Below are 20,453 nucleotides of genomic sequence, written 5' to 3' on the forward strand. Positions count from 1 at the left end.
TAATCGGTAAATATTGGTAAAGATCAGTTTTGTTGGACACAACAAACCAATGAAAAAATGTTTCCAGGGACGATAATCAAAATTTACAGAGAGACAAAGTAAGGAAAATGCTTCTTGAGAACTTGCAGAGTTTGATTTAAATAATTTACTTTGTGTATTTTGACATGATGTTCACATTTTGTGTTGTAATGGTTATAAAGCTTTAACTTTTTGAATCTTAGCGTCTACTGTCATTAAACAATTACCGTCTGACCCACCCCCCCCCCACTCATAATTTCCCACAGCTCTGAAAACTTAAATTTAAAAAATTGAAAAAATGCTTAAAACCCATAATTTTGCATAACTGAAAATTTAAATTGATAAAAATAAAAAATTATATTATACATGGGCCTTATTGAAATAAAAGTTGAATGCTGCCACGACTGTACATAATTATCCACATTATTTAGTTAGTTATAGAATTGGGTGGGGGAAATACATTCTCAGGGACTGATTCTTTCCATTGCTCTGCACATTGCACACCAATGCAAAGGAAGTGCCGAGTGGGTGACAAACACTACCAAATCAGAATGGTAGCATTTTATGCTCACCTTGCACACATGTAAATACAAGGGACACGGGAATAGAGTGTCAGGCATTGACGGCAAGAGTCTCAAAGAAACCTAGGCGTGGTCACTATGTAGCCAGCATCACCAAGCCTAACGTTTAGGTGCCTAGAAAACCCTGAAGTCACAAAGCCTGAATCAGACTCCCTATACAACACATGGGGAGAAAGAGATGCCTGAGAACGGGATTCACAAAAACCCTCGTGCTAGGCAGCTCCTCACCAATGGGAGGTGCCAAAGCGAGGGGTGTAAGCTAAACCCCACGCCTCTCTTGCAGATAGGCACCGAATTCTAGACTGCAGGGAAGTGCTTCCTGACACTTGGGATTCTCAGCAGCAAACCCTCCTTTGCTGTTAGGTGCCTATGCCATTTCTGCAAAAAGCAGGCAATGGGAGGAGGCGCTCCCTCATAATTTTTAGCTACGTGGTTAGGCTGCTCTGGGTGAGGACCTCCCCCCAGTTCAAATCCCCCCTCAATCCTGGGTAGAAGGGATTTGAACTGAGATCTGCCACCTTTCACATGAGTGCTCCAGTCATGGCGCTGTGCAATATTCTGATATGGGACTCCCTCATTCTGTTCCTCATTGAAGCTGTTCCACTGTGGATAATGAAAGAATCACTGGGGCCAGAGAGAGTGCATGAGAATTATTCTGGAGCATGGTGGTCACAGCGCTCACTTAAGAGACCCAGGGTCCGGTCTCCCTGCGCCACTGATTTGATTTATGCACAGTGGAACAGGTTTAACTGGAGACAGTGAGACACTCCACATTAGACTATCCCATAGCTACTCCTGGGGGAATTGTGTGCCACTGCACATGTGCAGAATTCATGTCCCCCACAGATTTTGTTGCTTTCCCTGCAGAAAATTGACTTTCTGACAGGGAAGCTGCAAGAGCAGTCACACACCGCTCCCTAGCTGTGCAGGTACATCGTTTAAGGAACCCAGAGCAGCTGGCAGAGAAGTAACTCACTGGAGAGCTGGGGACACCCCAACCAGTGGCTCCTACCCTGAGCCGGGATCAGCTGCTAGTCCTGTCTGGGCTGGAGGCAAGAGAGGATGGGACTTCCTCTTTCCTTGCAAGGAGTGGCTGGGGCTGTATCAGACCCCCTCGCCCCCCCCCAAACTCCCCCAGCTGCAGGAAGCTCAGCATCCTCCTCTGCTTCTTGGCCCATCGCTCCTCAGCTGTGGTGGGGAGGGATGACTGTACGGGGAGCAGCTTCCCCATTTACCCAACCCCTGTGCATCTGAACCCACCATACCCAGATACCCCTGACAAGCCTCACCTCGTACACCCAGAATGCCCCTAGCCCTCCATACCTGAATCCCACCCCACTGAACCTCAAACCCTGCGTCTGGAGCCCCGCTGCATCCAGATCCCCTGCCTCCAGTCCACCACCCACTGAGCTCCCTGCACTCAAACCCTCACACTGATGTCCCACCCCGAACTCCCACATCCAGACCCCCCCCCCAACACCACTGACCCCAACGAGCTGCAACCAGACCCCCATCCCACCCAGCCTCACTCCTCCCAGGCCTCCCCCCCGAGACCTCCCACACCCAGACCCCTCTGCTGAGTCCCAACCACCTTCACCTGCAGAGTCCCATTGCCCCTGCACTTGGAATCCCCCCAACCAGCCTCTGTGCATCCAGATCCCCCCACACCTAGACCCCCACCACACATAATCCTCTCACCCCCACAGCTGGATTCCCCCCCCCCACATTGAGCCCCTCCACACTTGGATCCTGCCTGGTTGAATCTGCCTGCCTCACACCTGGTGCAAAGAGGCAGGGCCCTAGGGTGTTTCTGGGACAGGTCCAGGCCTTGTGCTGCATCAGGGTCGGGTGCAGCCTCACCGCTGAGTCTGTGTCCCAGGGGGGTAGGGCTGCAGGATGATCTCTGACCTGCATGCAGCCAGTGGCCTGTGCTCCCCGCTGCCATGCTGGAGCCTTTGCATTTATTTATTGACAAATAAAACTTGCAGAATTTTAAAATATTGTGTTCAGGGTAGGGCACTCACCTGAGAGATGGCAGATCCCAGTTCAAATTACAGGCAGACTTGAACCAGGGGTCTCCCACATCCCAGGTAAGTACCCTAATTACTGGTCTCAAAGTTATGAGGGAGCTCCTCCAGATTCCCATAGGGCCCAATCCACTGGCAAGGTCTGAGCATGCTTACTGGATCAGGCCCACAAGTGAGTTAGGTGTTCCTCTGCTTATCTGTCCTGGGTTAATGCATCACCCGGGGGCTTATGCATCTGGACACCTGGTGTGGAGCTGCTGTGCGCGTGCTCAGAGGAAGAAACACAGAGGGCCTAGGGAGCTTTTATTGCAAAACTTTAGGTGCCGATCAAGTTTAGATGCCTACAGGCATTGAGTGGGGGTTTTGTGAATCTCGGCTGGGGCCTGATTCTGGGATTTAAGTGCCTAAAGTGGTAGTCCTTTTGTGAATCTAGCCCTAAGAATATTAGACTTAGATTTAAGCTTGTTTTAAATCTAAATGCTGGCTTGGGGCTTACACAAACAATGTGTCTCTTGATGTTAATAGATAAAATTTAGGTAGTTTATGGGATAGGATTTTGTTGGCTGACATTTGGTAATGGGGGAAGGGAAAGAGATAGCAGTTTAATTAAAATTCTAATCCCAACTTTAACAACGTTCTCACCAAGTCAGTAGCCTGCATGTATCCTTGTGATTTAGCTAGGATAACATTCATCGGCTGCCTCTAAAATATCTCTAAATGTGACTAAAAATTAGCAAACATCAATACGGTTCAGAAAAGCTTTAGTCAGCATTGTCACATAGCAGTTTTTCCATCAGCATATACAAAAGGGGCCTTTCATAAATACTAGTTTACTCCACCACTGCTAACATTAAAAAAAAAAAATCACTCTGCAATAAGAAGTCACTTCTATTGTCCTGTAGTATTGAAACCTCATTGCCATATTTCTGTTTTACAGGTAATTAAACAGTATTACCAAGAAGCTGGTGCTGTTTTTCCCCAGCCATGAGGCTGCTTCTGCTTTGTGCTTGTCTGATGCTATTGACTGTGTCCCGGTGCCTAGCTGTCAGCTTTCCTGAAGACGCTGACCCTATTAACGTTGTTGACTACCATTGTAAGTAATCAGCAAATTGCTTGCCTTTAAAACACTACACAGTTGTTTTGGTTCATTGAAATTTTAATTAATATCTAGACAAGTAAAAATGTTTATTCTTTTGCAATTCACCAAATTTATTTACTGGCTCTTACTCCTTTAAAAAAAGCAATCAGAAATACTGCGACAATTTCAGTAAAAAGAATATTTGCTGACATTGGCTAGCTTTTATTCATTCATATTCAAGACATTACTTGAGGAATTTAGTTTAAACCCTTCTACACCTAGTATATACAGCTAATCAATGCTGTATATTGATTCTTTAGCTCTATAATCCTGAGTGATGGGACAGCCCATTTTTACTTGCAGATTCAAGGCAATATCCAGTATTTAAAGGACGCCCTTCAGGCAATGAATCTCAACACAGGCTGGACTTTCAACTGATGTTGAAAATTCGAGACACACTTTATATCGCTGGCAGGTAATTTTCCTGTAGTCAGTTCATTAGATTTAAATTCTTTTTTTCCTAGGTATGCGTTAATGTGGGCAATTTATTAAAAAAATAATCTTCAGAATTAGAATTGGGGGGGAAGCCTCCCAGAGAAATAAACAGTATCTATGCCCCAGGTATAAAAATTGGATTTGAAGGCCAAAGGCAGCAATATGTTGCTGCGTTATGCTAAACCATTTTCCTTCTTTTACGTTACAGCCGTGATTAAAACATATCCTGATCACTTTAAACATGGAATGATACTTCAGGGATATAGGAAAAGAGTCTAAAACTTTTGAATGTTGACACACTGAGCTGGGTTGGACAATATATGACAGATAAGAGCTGAATAGCTGAAAAACACAGCTGCTATCTAAAACCATTACTGTAATAGGAACCAAAAATATCCAGTGTTGACTCAGAAAATCCATAAAGGCTTCAACATATAGTCTTTGTCTAGCAAGTCTCCTAAAAAGTAGATCTATAATAAAAACCATGCATACATCCAACATATTCATGCATTCACTTGATGCGTCTTATGCCCTCGTTTCCAATAGGGATCAAGTTTATACAGTAAACTTAAATGAAGTTCCCAAGGCAGAAGTTACTCCAAGCAAAGTGAGTAGATGTAAGGAAAGTGATTTGATTTTTTTTTTTAAGGAATTTTCAGGTCAAGAAGTAAACTTTTTTATTTCATTTGATTTAAACAGAAATTAACCTGGAGATCGAGACAGCAGGACAGAGAGAACTGTGCCATGAAAGGCAAACACAAAGTATGTTTATCATATACAGAGAAAGTAATACTACTAAGTGCAGGCATGAGATCTGTTCTTAATACAATTTTTTCTTCTTTCAGGATGAATGCCATAACTTTATTAAAGTCTTTGTTCCCAGAAATGATGAGATGGTGTTTGTCTGTGGTACAAATGCATTTAACCCCATGTGCAGATACTACTGGGTAAGCACATTCAATAATATGCAATTAATCTGTTGTTTTATAGGTTTGCAAAGTAATTGTGTTGTGATTGTTAAGCTTTTTGGTACGACTGCAGAATGCTTCTTTTCTCGAGTGTCATGGAATATTAGATAAAAATGGACAGAAACCATCATGTAGAGTTAAGGTATACGTAAAAGTAGTGTTACCCCTTCATGCTGGCATGTAGGACACCAACAATTTATTTTTCTTCTCTAGCTGAATACCTTAGAGTATGACGGAGAGGAAATTAGCGGATTGGCAAGATGCCCATTTGATGCCAGACAAACCAACGTTGCCCTCTTTGCTGGTAAGAACTTTTGATTAATGATGCAGAAGGTGCCAGAGGGCTTTAAAAGAAAGCACAGAGAAGCTGCAGGTGTCACGGTGCCTCAGATTCTAAGATTGTGCTCAAGGGTCTCAAAAGGATTAGAAGCTAAATTGTTAAAATATAGGTTAGAGTAATTTTGGGGAGAGTGGCAGCACAAAGAGAGATTACAGACTAGTAAGAATTCTGTGTATTATTAATGGCCCATTAATACCATGGTTTGACTATTGTTTTAGATGGGAAATTGTATTCAGCAACAGTAGCAGATTTTCTAGCAAGCGATGCTGTTATTTACCGCAGCATGGGAGATGGATCTGCCCTAAGAACAATAAAATACGATTCCAAATGGATAAAAGGTAATTTTGAAAAAATTACTTTCCTGTGTATGTCACAGATATAATTTTATTGGCCTTGAGGATCAAGTGTATCATAGCCAGTATGTTTTTATATAAACACTGTGTTAACGTACATGCAATGTTTGGTATAGCAAGATCAAATGGATAAGAAAGCAACTTTGTGCTGATAAAGCATAATCTTTGTTTAAAATGTAAGGGTCCCCCCACTCACAGTTAAATAGGTTAATGAATGAATCTGTAGTAACAAAGACCTTCACTGTAATACAATTCCTTTGAGGCCTTTTTACAGTCCATTAGCTGACATTAAAGACTACAAGTTCATTTAAGCTTGAATGCACCCATATTTGGACTTCCTAAAGTGTCTTGAATATTGGAGTTCCCTTTAGTTGGTATGTAACCAAGGGAAAGCCTTTAAGTCACACAGAGCAGGCAGTGTCTTATACTTATTGAATGGTTCTTTTAGGTAAACAGCTTTCTCTTCATTCTTTCTTGCAGAACCACATTTCCTCCATGCCATAGAATATGGCAACTATGTTTATTTCTTCTTTCGAGAAATTGCTGTAGAGCACAATAATTTAGGCAAGGTAGGTATATAAAGTCAGTGTGTCACAATCGGCTGTGAAGTATCAAAAATCTTGTCAGGGTGAGATATGGTTGTCATGGACAATAGCCTCGGCAACAAATATAGTTTACATCATATTGTATTAATGGTATAAAGTTGATACAGTTTTTTCATCCTTATAATTGTCAGGTAGCTTGAGCCTTAAAGCTTTTTGCATTTGCCCTGTCTTGTTAACAAAGTTCTCCACAGGTATCTTTTAGTGTTGCCATTTCCTTAACTCAGGAAATTAGCAGATATTCTGTTTTTGCCTACTGTTAAAAAAAGGGGGGGAGGGGGTCAAAAGGTGGCTCCCTAATGCCTCTAGATAATGAATATCTTTGTCATACTAATGTAGCATATGATACTTCTGCTTCACCATGGAAAGATATTCTGTAGTAAATTACTAAACCATTTACACATGGTTAATTAAAGACTTTAAATCTTACTAACAATATGATTTTGAAAAAAGGTGGAGGGAAGGCTGGGAGTGTTGTGTTGGCTCAGTGATGCATTAAAATGCTTATGCACTGGCAGCTAAACGTTGTTTGCTTTCTTCCTTTCTGTACAGACTCAGAAAAGCAGTTATAGAGCCGCAATGTTCCTGTTAACAAAATTATCCTTGGAAAATGGGGGTATTTTTCATAGCATTTCATAAACCAATCTCTTTGCCTTTTGTCCCCTGTACAGGCTGTGTATTCCCGTGTGGCACGCATATGCAAAAATGACATGGGTGGCTCCCAAAGAGTGCTGGAAAAACACTGGACTTCATTCCTAAAAGCTCGGCTCAACTGTTCTGTTCCCGGGGATTCATTTTTCTACTTTGATGTTCTGCAGTCGATCACAGACATAATAGAAATCAATGGAGTCCCTACTGTTGTCGGTGTATTCACCACACAGCTTAACAGGTGAGAGATGAGCAACCTAACATCAAAAGAAGCTCTCCAGTTCCCTGTTACAACTAAAATTGTTGCAAGAATTCAGACTACAATAGCACCAGTTGTTTTTTTTTTTATTTTACAGCATCCCTGGTTCAGCAGTGTGTGCTTTCAGCATGGATGACATTGAGAAAGTATTCAAAGGAAGATTTAAAGAACAAAAAACACCAGACTCTGTTTGGACAGCTGTACCCGAAGACAAAGTACCAAAGCCAAGGTAAAAGATTCTTGCTCATGACACAATAATATTATTCCTGTAAACTGCTACCTTTAAATCAATGACACATTGGAGAATCTAGTCATGTAAAACTGAAGAAGTGGCTTTCACTTGGACCATAAGTATTCTCATCTGCAGCCTGCCCTGCTCTTTCAGGATGCTTCTTACCCTGTCTCATTACCTAAAATATTGAGAGAGAAAACATGTTGCTTTCCTTTCAGACCTGGTTGCTGTGCAAAACATGGTCTAGCAGAGGCTTACAAAACCTCCATTGATTTCCCGGATGAAACCTTATCCTTCATCAAATCCCATCCATTGATGGATTCTGCAGTTCCATCAGTCATCGAGGAGCCCTGGTTCACAAAGACACGGGTCAGGTATGGCATCTTTGTGAAGTCAGTCACATCTGTACATTAAAAAAAGAAATATTCTTTTGAATAACTATGTGCGTTTCGGTTTTTGGTAGATATAGGTTGACTGCAGTTGCTGTAGACCATTCCGCTGGACCCTACCAAAACTACACAGTCATATTTGTTGGCTCTGAAGCAGGAGTGGTACTTAAGATCTTGGCAAAGACCAGATCTTTTTCTTTGAATGACAGCGTATTACTGGAAGAGATTGATGCTTATAATCATGCAAAGTAGGTATTATTTTACAAGAACTGCTCTCCAGAATACCAAAAATATTCCAGAGTGTTTCTCACCTAGTCATTTTCTTCTCGTGGCCTAACAAGTAGTGGTGTTTTTTCTTAATTTTTTTTTTTTGTAAACACTTTCTCACCAAGATCCTTACTCTGTTTGTCATTTCCCACTGTTTATGGAGCAGATATGCTGCTGAATAACCTGAAAATTTTAGTACATAACATTTTGTGGGTAGCAGAGAGCATTTTAATTCCATGTCTGTTAAGTCATTGATGCAATTTCTTCTAGATACCAAACACCATATACTGTTACCTTAGCTAAGGAATTCCTTTAAAGAATTTCAAAGTGTTCAGTGATAAATAAAATAATCACTAATGAAATAAAGATTGTTTGTTCTGTAAGCAAAGAATTTGGGTAGGGCCATGTGAAGTGTTCCGTTTAAAATCCAAATGGACCCAGCACAGATTTTGAGAGTCTTCTCTATGACAGATGTATGAGACACAGTGAGATCACAAAGCTAGTGAGTTTGGAGTTTTCCAACCTGAATCACAGAACTTGTCACCCAGCTGCAGAGCTGGGGCCAAAAAACAGCTCTGGTAATACTTAGGTTGTATGGGGATCACCCTAAAAGTAGATTAAATTACACAGATGTGTAGGCATTTCTACAGCATTCATCATTGCAATGTCCAAGCAATAGTAATTGTTGAGCATACAGTTTTCAGTTCCTATACAGCTGTAATTGACTGACAAATCAAAAATGTTTCCAGTGTGAGCTTTACACAAGATACTCTGGTTTATATCAATAACTGTTTCAAATGACTTTTACCAAACAGGTGTAATGCAGAGAGTGAAGAAGACAGAAAAGTCATTTCCCTTCAGTTGGATAAAGAACACCATGCTATATTTGTGGCATTCTCCAGTTGTGTTATTAGAATTCCCCTCAGTCGCTGTGAGCATCATGGATCATGTAAAAAGTAAGCCTACATTCCTCAACTCTCCGATAAATTAAAGGCACAGAAATCTCTGGTAATGGACGAAAGACATTATTTTCTCTGGTTTGATCTTGTACAGGTCTTGTATTGCTTCACGAGACCCCTACTGTGGCTGGCTAGACCAGGGGGCATGCGGAAGAGTGAAACCTGGCATGTTGTAAGTGTTATTTTTAAAATCAGCCCAATGTATCTACAGTAGGTTATATATGTGCATACACTCATTCACTAAATCTCCTTTTTTTAATGCTCTAAAAATAAAACATTTCTCTTAGTATATGTAAAAAACCAGAATGCTAAATTCTGGTCGAATTCTATAGTCTTTACATAGGGAAGGACTTTGATCTCAATGTGTGTTTTACCTTTACAATCAGACCTATAGGGAGGGCTACCTGGAGCATGACGCAGACAAATTAATCAGTTTAGCAAAGAGATTACAATATTCTAGTTACTCACTCCCAGGAGACTACAACAATCTATCTATTTTCACAGGCTCATAACTACATGGGGAAAAGTCTCCTACAGCCTAAGTTTTCTCTGTTTGTCTCAATTTTTTGGACTGTTTGAGTGAAATTTGCTCACTTGATTTTTACAACAGTGAAAAAAATAAATTTTTTTTTAGCAGAAAACTTGTAAGACTTTTCCACAGCCAGTCTATACCTTTCCAATGGCATTTTGCAGAATCCGGCTCATGGAGCACATCGCATTAGCAATTGTAATGTGATATTTATAATGGGTCCAATATTACCCTTAGATAGGCATGCACAACTCCAGTTGATATAGTTGGAGTTGCATGGATCTACCAGCAAACAAGAATGGTTGCACTATACATAAATTTATTAGTGTGAGAACTTGATTTATTTCTTGGTGTAAGTGCTTAAAAATTTAAAGCCTTCACATAATTTTTATATTTAATATACAGTCTTTCTGCTATCATCTACTGTACAACTCCCCTTTCCCATAAGTTTGCTGAACAAATGTGTGTCTGGTTTATGCTTTCAGAAGAAAATCATTCTTTTCCTTATTAATGCTATTAATTGCAGGTTCTCTTTGTTTGTTTCATACAACCACAGCACTGGAGGATATGAGCAAGATGTAGAATACGGCAATACAGGACAGCTTGGGGACTGCCATGGTAAGACACAGTCACTGCTGCTAATTTATAATGTGTCAACAGTAGTTTGTGGATGTTAAATTTATGATGAGCTGTTCAGTGACACCTTGCACGCACCATCTAGTGTTACCACGAACAGTCACAAAGCTAAGCTACTCCGGCGGGGGGTGGCAGAGATGTTTTACCTCTCCCCCTCTCCTTCCCTCACTTTGCTATTGACTCCAGAGAGCTCTAAGGTACTGAACAATTTCCCTTTTTTGGTAACAGATCGTATTTCCTTTTTTATTTTCAGTTACTCAGGTCTTAAAATCTTTTGCTTTCTTTTGGTTACTTTTCACTGATTACTTGTTCCTTTAATTCTTTTAGAAATTTTGCCTACTACAACTACACCAGATTACAAAATATTTGGCGACCCAACATCTGGTTAGTTTTTTTTAATTTTTTTGAATTAATGACCTTTTCTTTCCTTCAGTTCAGCATTTTCAGCCCTTTTTTCCCTTCCTTTTGCGCAGGTGGCAAGCCTTCATTTTTGTGCTTTTACTCATGTCCCCACTGATAGTAAAGCTAGCTGGACTCTTGTGGCTCAGCTCTTCACCTTGTGTAGCCGCATGTTAACAGCTCATTATTTATTGAGATACATCCTTTATTAAAGAGCCTGATTAACATAGATGACATCTTCACTGCACGAAAGTCCACTCAGCTTTACCCCCACCCCCCATACATTTGTGAATGCCCCTCTTGGTCATCTCTAATAGATGGATGGCAAAAATCTCATCATCTTCCTTTTTTTTCCTCCCCCTTCTCCCCCCTCACCACCAATCTTATCAAGCAAATACACATTTTCTAAAATGTGTATTTCTATGTTTTGGAAATGTTTAAATACTTATGCTAATGTTAATCATTTAATCTCACCAAGGGCATAGCAGAACACGGGCTATAGCAAACCAATGCTGGACTAGAGACCTTTGGTGCAGTGTTGTCCTAGGGCCTTCATACCCTTTACTCCTTTCAACATTTTTTCACAGCATTTTCATTGCAAATCCCCATTTTCCAGGAATATAGGAGCCAATGTTGCTCTGTTGAACTCAATAGTAAAACCTTTATCGATTTCAAAAGGAGCACGATCAAGCCCTTATTTTCGAGGGTTCAGTCCAGACTGAAACTTGGTCTCTGGGTTTCAGCCCTAGGGGGCATTCCTGTTGGCCAAATCTGAAGGAAATCTGTTGGGCTGTTTAAGTTATGGGAATGCAACAACAGTGTGGTTTCTGATGGTATTTGCACGTCTGTATCTCAACAAGGGGGCTGTGTTTGATAAACAAACACACACTTTGCAGATTTATGTGCCCATAATATAATTTAGGGCATACATTTGGGGGGGAAATGACAGCCATATTATTTGAACGTGCTGCCTTACTTGCATGAAAGTTTACTTCATCGATTCAACTTTCAGTCGGATTTTTTAGACTGCACACATAATGAACCTGATTTTTGCGCCCTGAATTAACATATATGTGAGTGGTTACTTTTCTCAGGCAAATCCCCAGTTGCAGGCACACATGGCTATAAATCTGCCTAGTCCTGTGCAAACCAATCAGGGATGTGCACCTGAAAAGTAGGCTCAGTGTAGACTATTAGGTTCAATAGGTTTGCTGCTCATGGGCATTACCACAGAGGCCAGAATGACTTTATACACTCAATTCATTACTAAGAAGGCTCTAGCAGCATAGTTCCTTAGGAACCATTACAATATAAGGGGTAAAAATATGTGTCTTATCTCCCAACGGTGCCTAACTACATCAGTTCCTGGTGATTGTAACAGTTCTAACAGAGCTGATCTGGTCTCTCAGGAATATTTACTATTTTGGCCTCTTACAAGGTCACTAATAAACATCTTTTTCAGAGATTTTTAAAAGACAGTGAAATACATTGAAACAGCTTGTCTAAAAGTAAACAATACAGCAATAAAGTAGAATAAGTTGTGCTTTCCCCCTCCTTCAGTTGCTTACGATAACTTCCACACTTCCTTCCATTTGACTTTCCTGGCTTTTGAATAATAGCTGTAATGTTATTTAATGTATAATTTGTATTTTTAATCTGATTTTCGGCAGCCCTGTGTACTTCTGTGAAGTGTAGATCATATATGGCCCTAACATGTAACTCCCATTAAATGCCTTCTCCAGCTATAATTTAGAAATACCAAAAAACAGTGAGGAAAGCCTGTTTGTAATACACATTAATAAAAATCTGTTTGCCACCACAGACATGGAGTTATCCTCAGCTTCTATTACCACAATGGCAAGTATCCCAGTTATATCACCTAAAGTGATTGGTTCCTGGAAACCTAAAGTGACTGGCTCTCGGAAATTTGTAGTTCAAGATGACCCAAACACTTCTGATTATTCTGATCCATTATCAGGTGTCCCAAAGGGTAAGGCCTTACCAGGGAATACATTACAGCTGAATGGAAACCTGATAGGGTACAATTAGAATTTTGAAAATGCTGGGACTGTTATGTTTATACTATTTCCTGTGAATATACAGAAGGTGCAATCATGGTTCTCTTGCCCATTTGGCGCGTGTAGGCAAAGTGATGTTCATCATTTGCAAAACTCCAGCTGATGTCAGCAGGAATTCTGGATGCATAGCAAATGTAAATTCAAGTCTTACAAGTAACCTGCCCGTCAGGTGGTTGGTTACTAGAGCTGGGTGAAATTTTTCACCTGAAACTTTTGCTAAAAGAAGCAGATTCAGGTCACCTGAAATATTTTACAAATGCACATTGATTTTTTGTTGTGGTTAAATAAAACAAAAAATCTGAAAAAAGCAAAACTTTTGTTTCAACATTTTTGAAATGAAACATTTTGATTTTTCAATTTGAAACACCTTTGTGCTGCGAAATTTACTTCAAGTGTATTTTTAAAAGGTTTTTAAAGTGTTTTAAAATGCTCAAATTAAACAAAACTTTTTGATCAATGTAAAACAAAACTTTTTCTTTTACTTTTGGTTTACCAAAAATTTTGACAAATTTTCATTTCAGTTTGACGCAAAACAATTTTTTAGAATGGCCAGTAAACCGAAAAATCTGTTATTTCCCCCTGTCTATGGGTTACAGAACAGCAGTAGTTCTAGAGCTTGAATGAGACTGCTGGTCCTCTCAGCCAAACAGACAGGGCCTTGGTATATTAGCTAATGTTTAAAGACAAATTCAAAAGTGCAAAGGAACAGCCCATGTGTATGTGGACAAAACTACTCAGATGAGGTCCAATGTTGTACTCGTTGAACACCCAAAACTCTCATTCAGTTCAGTGGGTTTGCAAAGAACACAGGGTCAGGTTTGATATTCAATCCTCTGAAATTATACTTTGGAGAGAGGAGCTGGGTGCTTGCACTCAGATAGCTGTGTAGAGTCTCCCAATACACACACTCTGCTTTTCTGAAAACTAAAATAACATGTGAAGTCTGATTTTACAGATTACATACAATTCATCTTCTGTTGCCTTTCCTCCTTTCAATCATGTGAAACATTGCATAGGCTGTTACAGAAACAAAGGTTTCGGATTGGCAAAACAGTATGACAATCAACAACAGCCAAAACTTCATGAGAGACTTTTATTGGTACATACATTATCCTGGTGACAGACATGTTTGCACAATTCTGTATTTAATGAAAGTCACAAGCGAAGGGAAGAGCCTCAGTTCTACAAGTCACCAAAATATATCAGGTTTCCTATCAGCCATTATAGCAGTGCATTTGTAATTTTAATTTGTTTCAGTTTTATTTGCTTTAAGTCAATACATTTTTGTCCTAATTTGCTCTTGTTTCTTATTCACATTCTGTGACATTTCTATTAGTGAACCTTTCCTCCTCTTCCCTTTCCTCTTCTGCACAACACCCATTAAAACCTATAACCCTGAACATTAACACTGTTCAAAGGCCTTGCCTCTAACAAAAATCAGTATATTCCTATAATCTCAGCTCTTCTTTATTTTAACTTCTCCTGGTATAGTTAACAGAATTACCTTTAAAATCTAACATTGTCTTAATTGCAAGATGTCTGTGGTTGCTTTAAAAACAAAAACCCAAAAAACTAAGAGACACTGTGATAATATGTGAATTACAAACTAATCCAATATTCATTCTTCTTTTAGATTTTTAACAAACTCTAATACTTTTTATTAACCATGTATCTTAAATGATATGGAGTTTGGAATGCTCATTACTGAGTAAATAAGAAAAAACAGTAAAATACCTGTATAAAATAGTGTAATCTTGAATTGTAAAAAATATAAGTAAATAATCATGCAGAGTATGGTACTCTAAAGATAGCAGAATATGAATGTATTAGTTCATGTGTTTTGCACAGTATTAACATGTTTATAACACCACAGTATGTACATTATTCAGTTTTACATAACATTTGCATAATCCTCTCTCTTTTGATTTATGAGTTGGGCAGGAACTTGAGAGAAAAATTCCTCCATGAGTTATTAATTGCAGTCTAGCAGAGTAGCACCTTTTAACCCTAATTTTCCAGCAGAAATTGTTAATAACATACAAACAACTATTTGTGAGCCTTAAAGGATATTTGGGGACAAGGCTAGACACTAGACCAGTACAGTCTGTAACTAAATGTAATTTGGGTAATGGAACACTAGCAAGCTTTTCTCATTCGCAAATGAAATGCAAAGTCTACATTTGTGCTGCTCAATACTAGCATAGTAACTTTTATTTTAAAACTTTACACTCTGCAATGTGATGGAGGATAGAATCCAGACAAATTACGTTACTACTAGTCTAGCTTAAACAGTCATCTAATTATATATCCTTGTCCTTCACCCAAGCTGGCTGCCTTTGTTTTGGACTGTGTGTGTGACCTATGTTATTTTAATGTATCACGTATGTTTGTTGCAGGTGTAAGGTGGGAAGTACAGTCAGGAGATTCCAACCAAATGGTACACATGAACGTCCTGATCACTTGTGTCTTTGCTGCTTTTGTCCTGGGAGCCTTCCTTGCAGGAGTGGCAGTTTACTGTTACCGAGATATATTTGTACGGAAATCCAGAAAAATACACAAAGATGCAGAATCAGCTCAGTCCTGTACAGACTCCAGTGGAAGTTTTGCTAAACTGAATGGGTTATTTGATAGTCCTGTCAAGGAATATCAGCAAAACATTGACTCGCCTAAACTGTACACAAATCTGTTGAGTAGCAGAAAAGAACTGCCACCGAATGGTGATACAAAATCCATGATAATGGATCACAGAGGCCAGCCTCCAGAATTAGCTGCACTTCCTACTCCAGAATCCACCCCCGTACTGCAGCAAAAGACACTGCAGGTGATGAAGAGTCAGTCAGACAAGGCACATAGCAACCTCAATGCTTCAAGAAAAGAAACCCCTCTAAAAAGTCCTCAATTTTTTCCTTCTAGTCCCCCACCCCATTCTCCATTAAGTCATGGACATATTCCCAGTGCTATTGTTCTTCCCAATGCTACCCATGACTACAACACATCTTTCTCAAATTCTAACGCACATAAAGCAGACAAAAAGATGCAAAATATTGATCACCCACTTACAAAACCGTCAAGCAAAAAAGACCACAGGCGATCTGTTGATTCCAGGAATACCCTGAACGATTTTCTGAAACATTTAAACGAAACTCCTAATAATCCCAAATCAATTATGGGAGACATTCAAGTGGCTCACCAGACTTTAATGCTGGATCCAATGGGAAATATGTCTGAGATTCCACCTAAAGTTCCTAACAGGGAGGCATCTTTATACTCCCCTCCATCTACGCTTCCAAGAAATAGTCCAACAAAACGGGTGGACGTCCCTACTACCCCAGCAGTACCAATGACTTCTTTAGACAGACAAAGGGGCTATCACAAAAATTCTTCACAAAGGCATTCAATATCTGCCCTTCCTAAAAACTTAAACTCACCAAATGGTGTTTTGTTATCCAGACAGCCTAGTATTACCCGTGGGGGATACATGCCTCCTGCTACAGGCACAAAGATGGACTACATGCAAGGAACACCGGTCAGCGTTCACCTACAGCCTTCTTTATCCAGACAAAGCAGTTACACAAGCAATGGAACCCTTCCTCGTACAGGGATAAAGAGGACACCATCCATAAAACCTGACGTGCCACCAAAACCCTCATTCGTTCCTCAAACAACTTCAGTCAGACCACTGAACAAATACAGCTACTAGGGCTTGTATATTTTATTAGAGTGTGGTATTGACCTGTACAGGTTGTGGGATGATGTTGTGGGAGAGACATAAGATGGAGACTTGCTTGTAATTAAAGAGAACAAAGTGGCCAAAGAAACTGTCTTTACTTCAGCAACATCTGTGTCTTGCCACACATTGCTACAGCAAGACTTGCTAAAATAAACAAAGGAAGGTGCTGGTCATTACATTTCTTTTGTTTGGAGCTAAGGAGACATGTAGCACAATGGGAATGGGGGCTACTTTACTGTTCTAACTAGCTGATAAAGTACTTGGAAAAATCTGTAAGCAATTACTTGAAAATGGGTTCCATTTTAGACTGCCGTTATGCGTGGTCTTCCCATTAAATGTGAACATTTTAGTATGTATGCATTCACCTTGCCTCTTGCACAAATGTCAGAAAATGGTAATGTCTCAATGAATATCTGGGTTAATAAGCAATTTGCTGAAATTCAGTCTCTGGCCCAACAGTAGCATTGTTTGTTTCCATGTTTGGCATTTTGTTTATGCCACAGATAAAGCTCTGTGTGTGTGTGTATGTGCGTGTGTATTGTACACACTAGATTGTATGTAGATTGCCATCGCATCTTTTCTGCTGTGGAATTGTTTACATTGATCATTATTGAACAAATAAATGACTCTCTTCCTTCTGCAGTTCATTGGGTTCAGTTTGGAGACAGCTAGAGAGGAACTGTGCATCTCAGTCAGCGTTCCAGATTATATACATTGCTGAATTAGTAATCCAATGAAAGAATACAAGTGTGTTAATTCTAAAATAACTTTATTATGCTGCTATCGATTCAGATCTGTACATTTCAAATCTAGTGTTTTGGGATGGGATGTGGGGAGTCTCACTGTACTTCCACAGTTCCTCCATTCAGTACCTGGCCACTGTGAATTTGAGCCCCTGTAGTTTTCATTGAAGGCAGCTAATAATGTAGAACACACTAGGCAATGCCTGTGTAATAAAGTTACCTTTTTGTTGCATTTAATAACATCCTACACTCTGATAGACCTTTGTTAATCTCAAGGAAGAAGCGCTAATTGGCCTGGCAGAAGCCGTCTGTGAAAACTCAACTGTAGTGCAATCAATTTGTTTATGTTGTGTAATGTAAGTATTTTCTCCAAAGTCATGCAGGTAATGACGATATTCTGTAAATATTATGTGTGAGTTTACCTGAATTTGTGCATTTTGTGCCTTATTCACGCGAATGATAAAAGTACTAAGAATCTGTCAAGTGTCCTCCATATAGCACATATTTCCTCAGTGCCAGTTGTAATTCTTTTAACAAACACCCAAAAAAAGATAAAAAGCAAGAGTAATTAGTGGTAAATAAAGGCAGTCTGCAATTCAAGAAGACAGCAATATTAAATCACCTTGCCATGATAAGCATTCCACTGATCAGTTATAATGTGAAATCAAATAAGGTTTCTAGGGTAATGGAACACCTGCTAAAGTTGTGTAAGCCATTTACTAGGTTTTACAGTATCCACTTGCAGCTGATGTTCAACACAGATGGCTGTTTTAGCTTGCAAACTACACACTACCACATTGTTTATTGAACATAACCGTAGAAATAACCATGGCAGAGGAATACTCAATTAGCAGGACAGATAACTTCAGTCAGTTTCTGAGACAATGAAGATTTATATTACATATCGGAGGAGGAGAAAAGGTTAGTCTGAAAACTAGATAACTGTTACAGAACATAGAATAAAGAATAAAAATTATTCCTTTTTTATTTTCCTCTTTGCTTTAAGGCTGTTTTTGGCAAGGAACTTTTATTTCCTGAGACCTCTGGATCCAAAATCCTGTGATCTCTTTTCTTAAACATTTCAGTCTCGCAACTAAAACACTACAGATTAATAACAATTAAAAAGCAAAATCTACTCAGCAAATGACAAAAACTGATTTGAATTCGCTTCACAAATATTAATACAGACTTGTGTGAAACCAAAACATAAATGTATATGAACCTGATATGAACCCTGATAACTTTCTGTAACATTGTGCTGCCTTGTAGATGGTAATGTGAGTTCTATCAGTATTTATGTTGAAATTTCTAACATTCACCCTAGTCATTCTGTTAATTTAATAATACAAAAGATGCTTTATCCATTTGTGCAAAGGTAAACGCAGATTGTATCTTTTTTAATGGTACGGCATAAAAAGTAACCCTAAAAATGAAGCTGCTCTATACTACAGAGTACTTTAACATGTATAGATATCTTGTAAACTTGTATTGTGGATGTGTAAATAATACGTTCTTTGGGTTTTTAACACTGCATGTAAAGTCAAAATAAAATATTCGAATCTACTGAATGTCTGACTTTTTTGTTATTGACTATATTTATAAAATGTATTGTCCTTTTGATTGAAAAGAAGGAAAAACTCTGCATGCTTTTAATAGCTTCATTAAGAAACCACAGACACATCCCCTCATCAGCAGTGTTGGGTATCATGCAGATTGCAAAAGACCGATCGCATGGCACACAGGTGTACTTCCGTTTTCATAACAGTCTAAAGCTGACATGAAGGCTCTTGAGAGCCTTGTGCAGACAACTGTTAGACTCCTGAGTTAAAAATAAAACATCAAAACAACTGGCGTATAGAGGGAAAATGTAATACTGTGTCAGATTAGTCCATATGATTCATTACACAGATGCATTTTAATTTAAAAAACACGCAACACTCCCCTCTGAAATCTGTACTGTAACTTGATTTCAGGCTTACAGTTGGCAGATTTGCTTCCTGTAAATCTCTCTAGTGTCTAGTAACCCTTCTGTGTTCCATCCCTTACACAAATACAGCACACTATTAAGGTGGACAGTTTTCCTCTCTATAATATAGATAATTAACGTTCACAATTTCCAGCAAAGCTATTTTGAAACTTAAACTTAATCAAGTATTGGCACTTCCCTAAGTAACCAATGCTTAAAAAGTACAGTTTTTGCTGCTGTTTGGATTTGGAACTAGTAATGAAACATAGCAGAACTATACACAATGCATGTACTTTAAACCATACAGTTGAGTATAGTTAATATGTGCCAACATCATGGTTAATTTAAAAATAAGCCCGGCAATTTCATAAAGCAAATGTTCAACATTCTTTTAACAAAATTTGCTTTTAAGTGATAAACAAAAATGGTTTACTATGATTTTCTTTTCAAATCATCAATAACCTGAAATTACTTGACAAGTTATACCAAGAGAGTGGCACCTAAAAGTAGTTTTACTAAAAGCATTTTTAAAATTTTTAAACACATTTTTGGCTAAAAAAAAATACAGGATGAAAGCCTGATAACCAATGTATGTATTCTAGACCTAAAACAAATTTAGATTTATGGATTGTTTTATCTAATGCACATTTAAAATCTGTATTTAATATATAACTTCATTTTCCTCGTTTACTCAAAGTAACTACATTTTTCCATTGTAAAAATAACTACACACAAGACAAAAATGACAGTAAATATATTCAAACTTGTTCCTTATGTTTTGAAATTGAGTAATTCTCAGACAATAACGGTATAAGATTACAAAGAATTATTGACTCAGCACGTAAAATACATTTAGTTCCACACAGTGGGATGTTTTTGTTCCCAAAATAGTTTTGTTTATTCTATCCCCAAGCCTTCCATCACCATATTCCACATATTTTTTTATATTGAATCTTTCCAGATTTCCCAGAGTAATATTTCACTTGGTAGTATACTATACAGTATTTCATCAATATGGACACTCTGTCCTAGATGCCATAACTGACAAAACCTACCATACAAGCCTGTGAAAATGCTTTAATTCAGCACCAAAATTAGAAAATTGGGATACAAGAAAAGGATCCTTTCAAAACTTCATCATTAAAGGAAAAAGTTC

The 20,453-nt window shown here is 38.8% G+C and overlaps 1 protein-coding gene and 1 long non-coding RNA gene across 23 annotated transcripts in view; one reads left to right on the forward strand and one right to left on the reverse strand.

The window, feature by feature from the left end:
• SEMA6D (semaphorin 6D) overlaps positions 1 to 18,895 on the forward strand; it is a 274,558-nt gene extending 255,663 nt beyond the window's left edge. For 3 of the 21 annotated variants that reach the window (XM_037911092.2, XM_027829092.3, XM_043524591.1), the window contains 18 exons: positions 3,564 to 3,719; positions 4,068 to 4,179; positions 4,746 to 4,806; positions 4,899 to 4,961; positions 5,045 to 5,146; positions 5,381 to 5,471; positions 5,726 to 5,845; positions 6,341 to 6,429; positions 7,134 to 7,351; positions 7,467 to 7,598; positions 7,820 to 7,975; positions 8,065 to 8,238; positions 9,073 to 9,213; positions 9,311 to 9,388; positions 10,272 to 10,363; positions 10,709 to 10,765; positions 12,603 to 12,770; positions 15,255 to 18,895. In XM_037911092.2, the coding sequence (XP_037767020.1) occupies positions 3,611 to 3,719; positions 4,068 to 4,179; positions 4,746 to 4,806; positions 4,899 to 4,961; positions 5,045 to 5,146; positions 5,381 to 5,471; positions 5,726 to 5,845; positions 6,341 to 6,429; positions 7,134 to 7,351; positions 7,467 to 7,598; positions 7,820 to 7,975; positions 8,065 to 8,238; positions 9,073 to 9,213; positions 9,311 to 9,388; positions 10,272 to 10,363; positions 10,709 to 10,765; positions 12,603 to 12,770; positions 15,255 to 16,558 (3,267 nt within the window). In that variant the 5' untranslated portion in view covers positions 3,564 to 3,610 and the 3' untranslated portion in view covers positions 16,559 to 18,895. Of the gene's footprint in view, positions 1 to 3,563; positions 3,720 to 4,067; positions 4,180 to 4,745; positions 4,811 to 4,898; positions 4,962 to 5,044; positions 5,147 to 5,380; positions 5,472 to 5,725; positions 5,846 to 6,340; positions 6,430 to 7,133; positions 7,352 to 7,466; positions 7,599 to 7,819; positions 7,976 to 8,064; positions 8,239 to 9,072; positions 9,214 to 9,310; positions 9,389 to 10,271; positions 10,364 to 10,708; positions 10,766 to 12,602; positions 12,771 to 15,254 lie in introns of those variants that run through there. The other 18 variants (XM_037911094.2, XM_043524593.1, XM_043524594.1 and 15 more) reach the window with 9 other exon arrangements.
• LOC114021094 overlaps positions 1 to 20,453 on the reverse strand; it is a 205,773-nt gene that overhangs the window by 14,141 nt on the left and 171,179 nt on the right. The gene's annotated exons all lie outside the window — the stretch shown is intronic.

This window comes from Chelonia mydas, chromosome 10 (genome assembly GCF_015237465.2).
Source record: "Chelonia mydas isolate rCheMyd1 chromosome 10, rCheMyd1.pri.v2, whole genome shotgun sequence".
In the NCBI taxonomy this organism is placed as follows: domain Eukaryota; kingdom Metazoa; phylum Chordata; order Testudines; family Cheloniidae; genus Chelonia; species Chelonia mydas.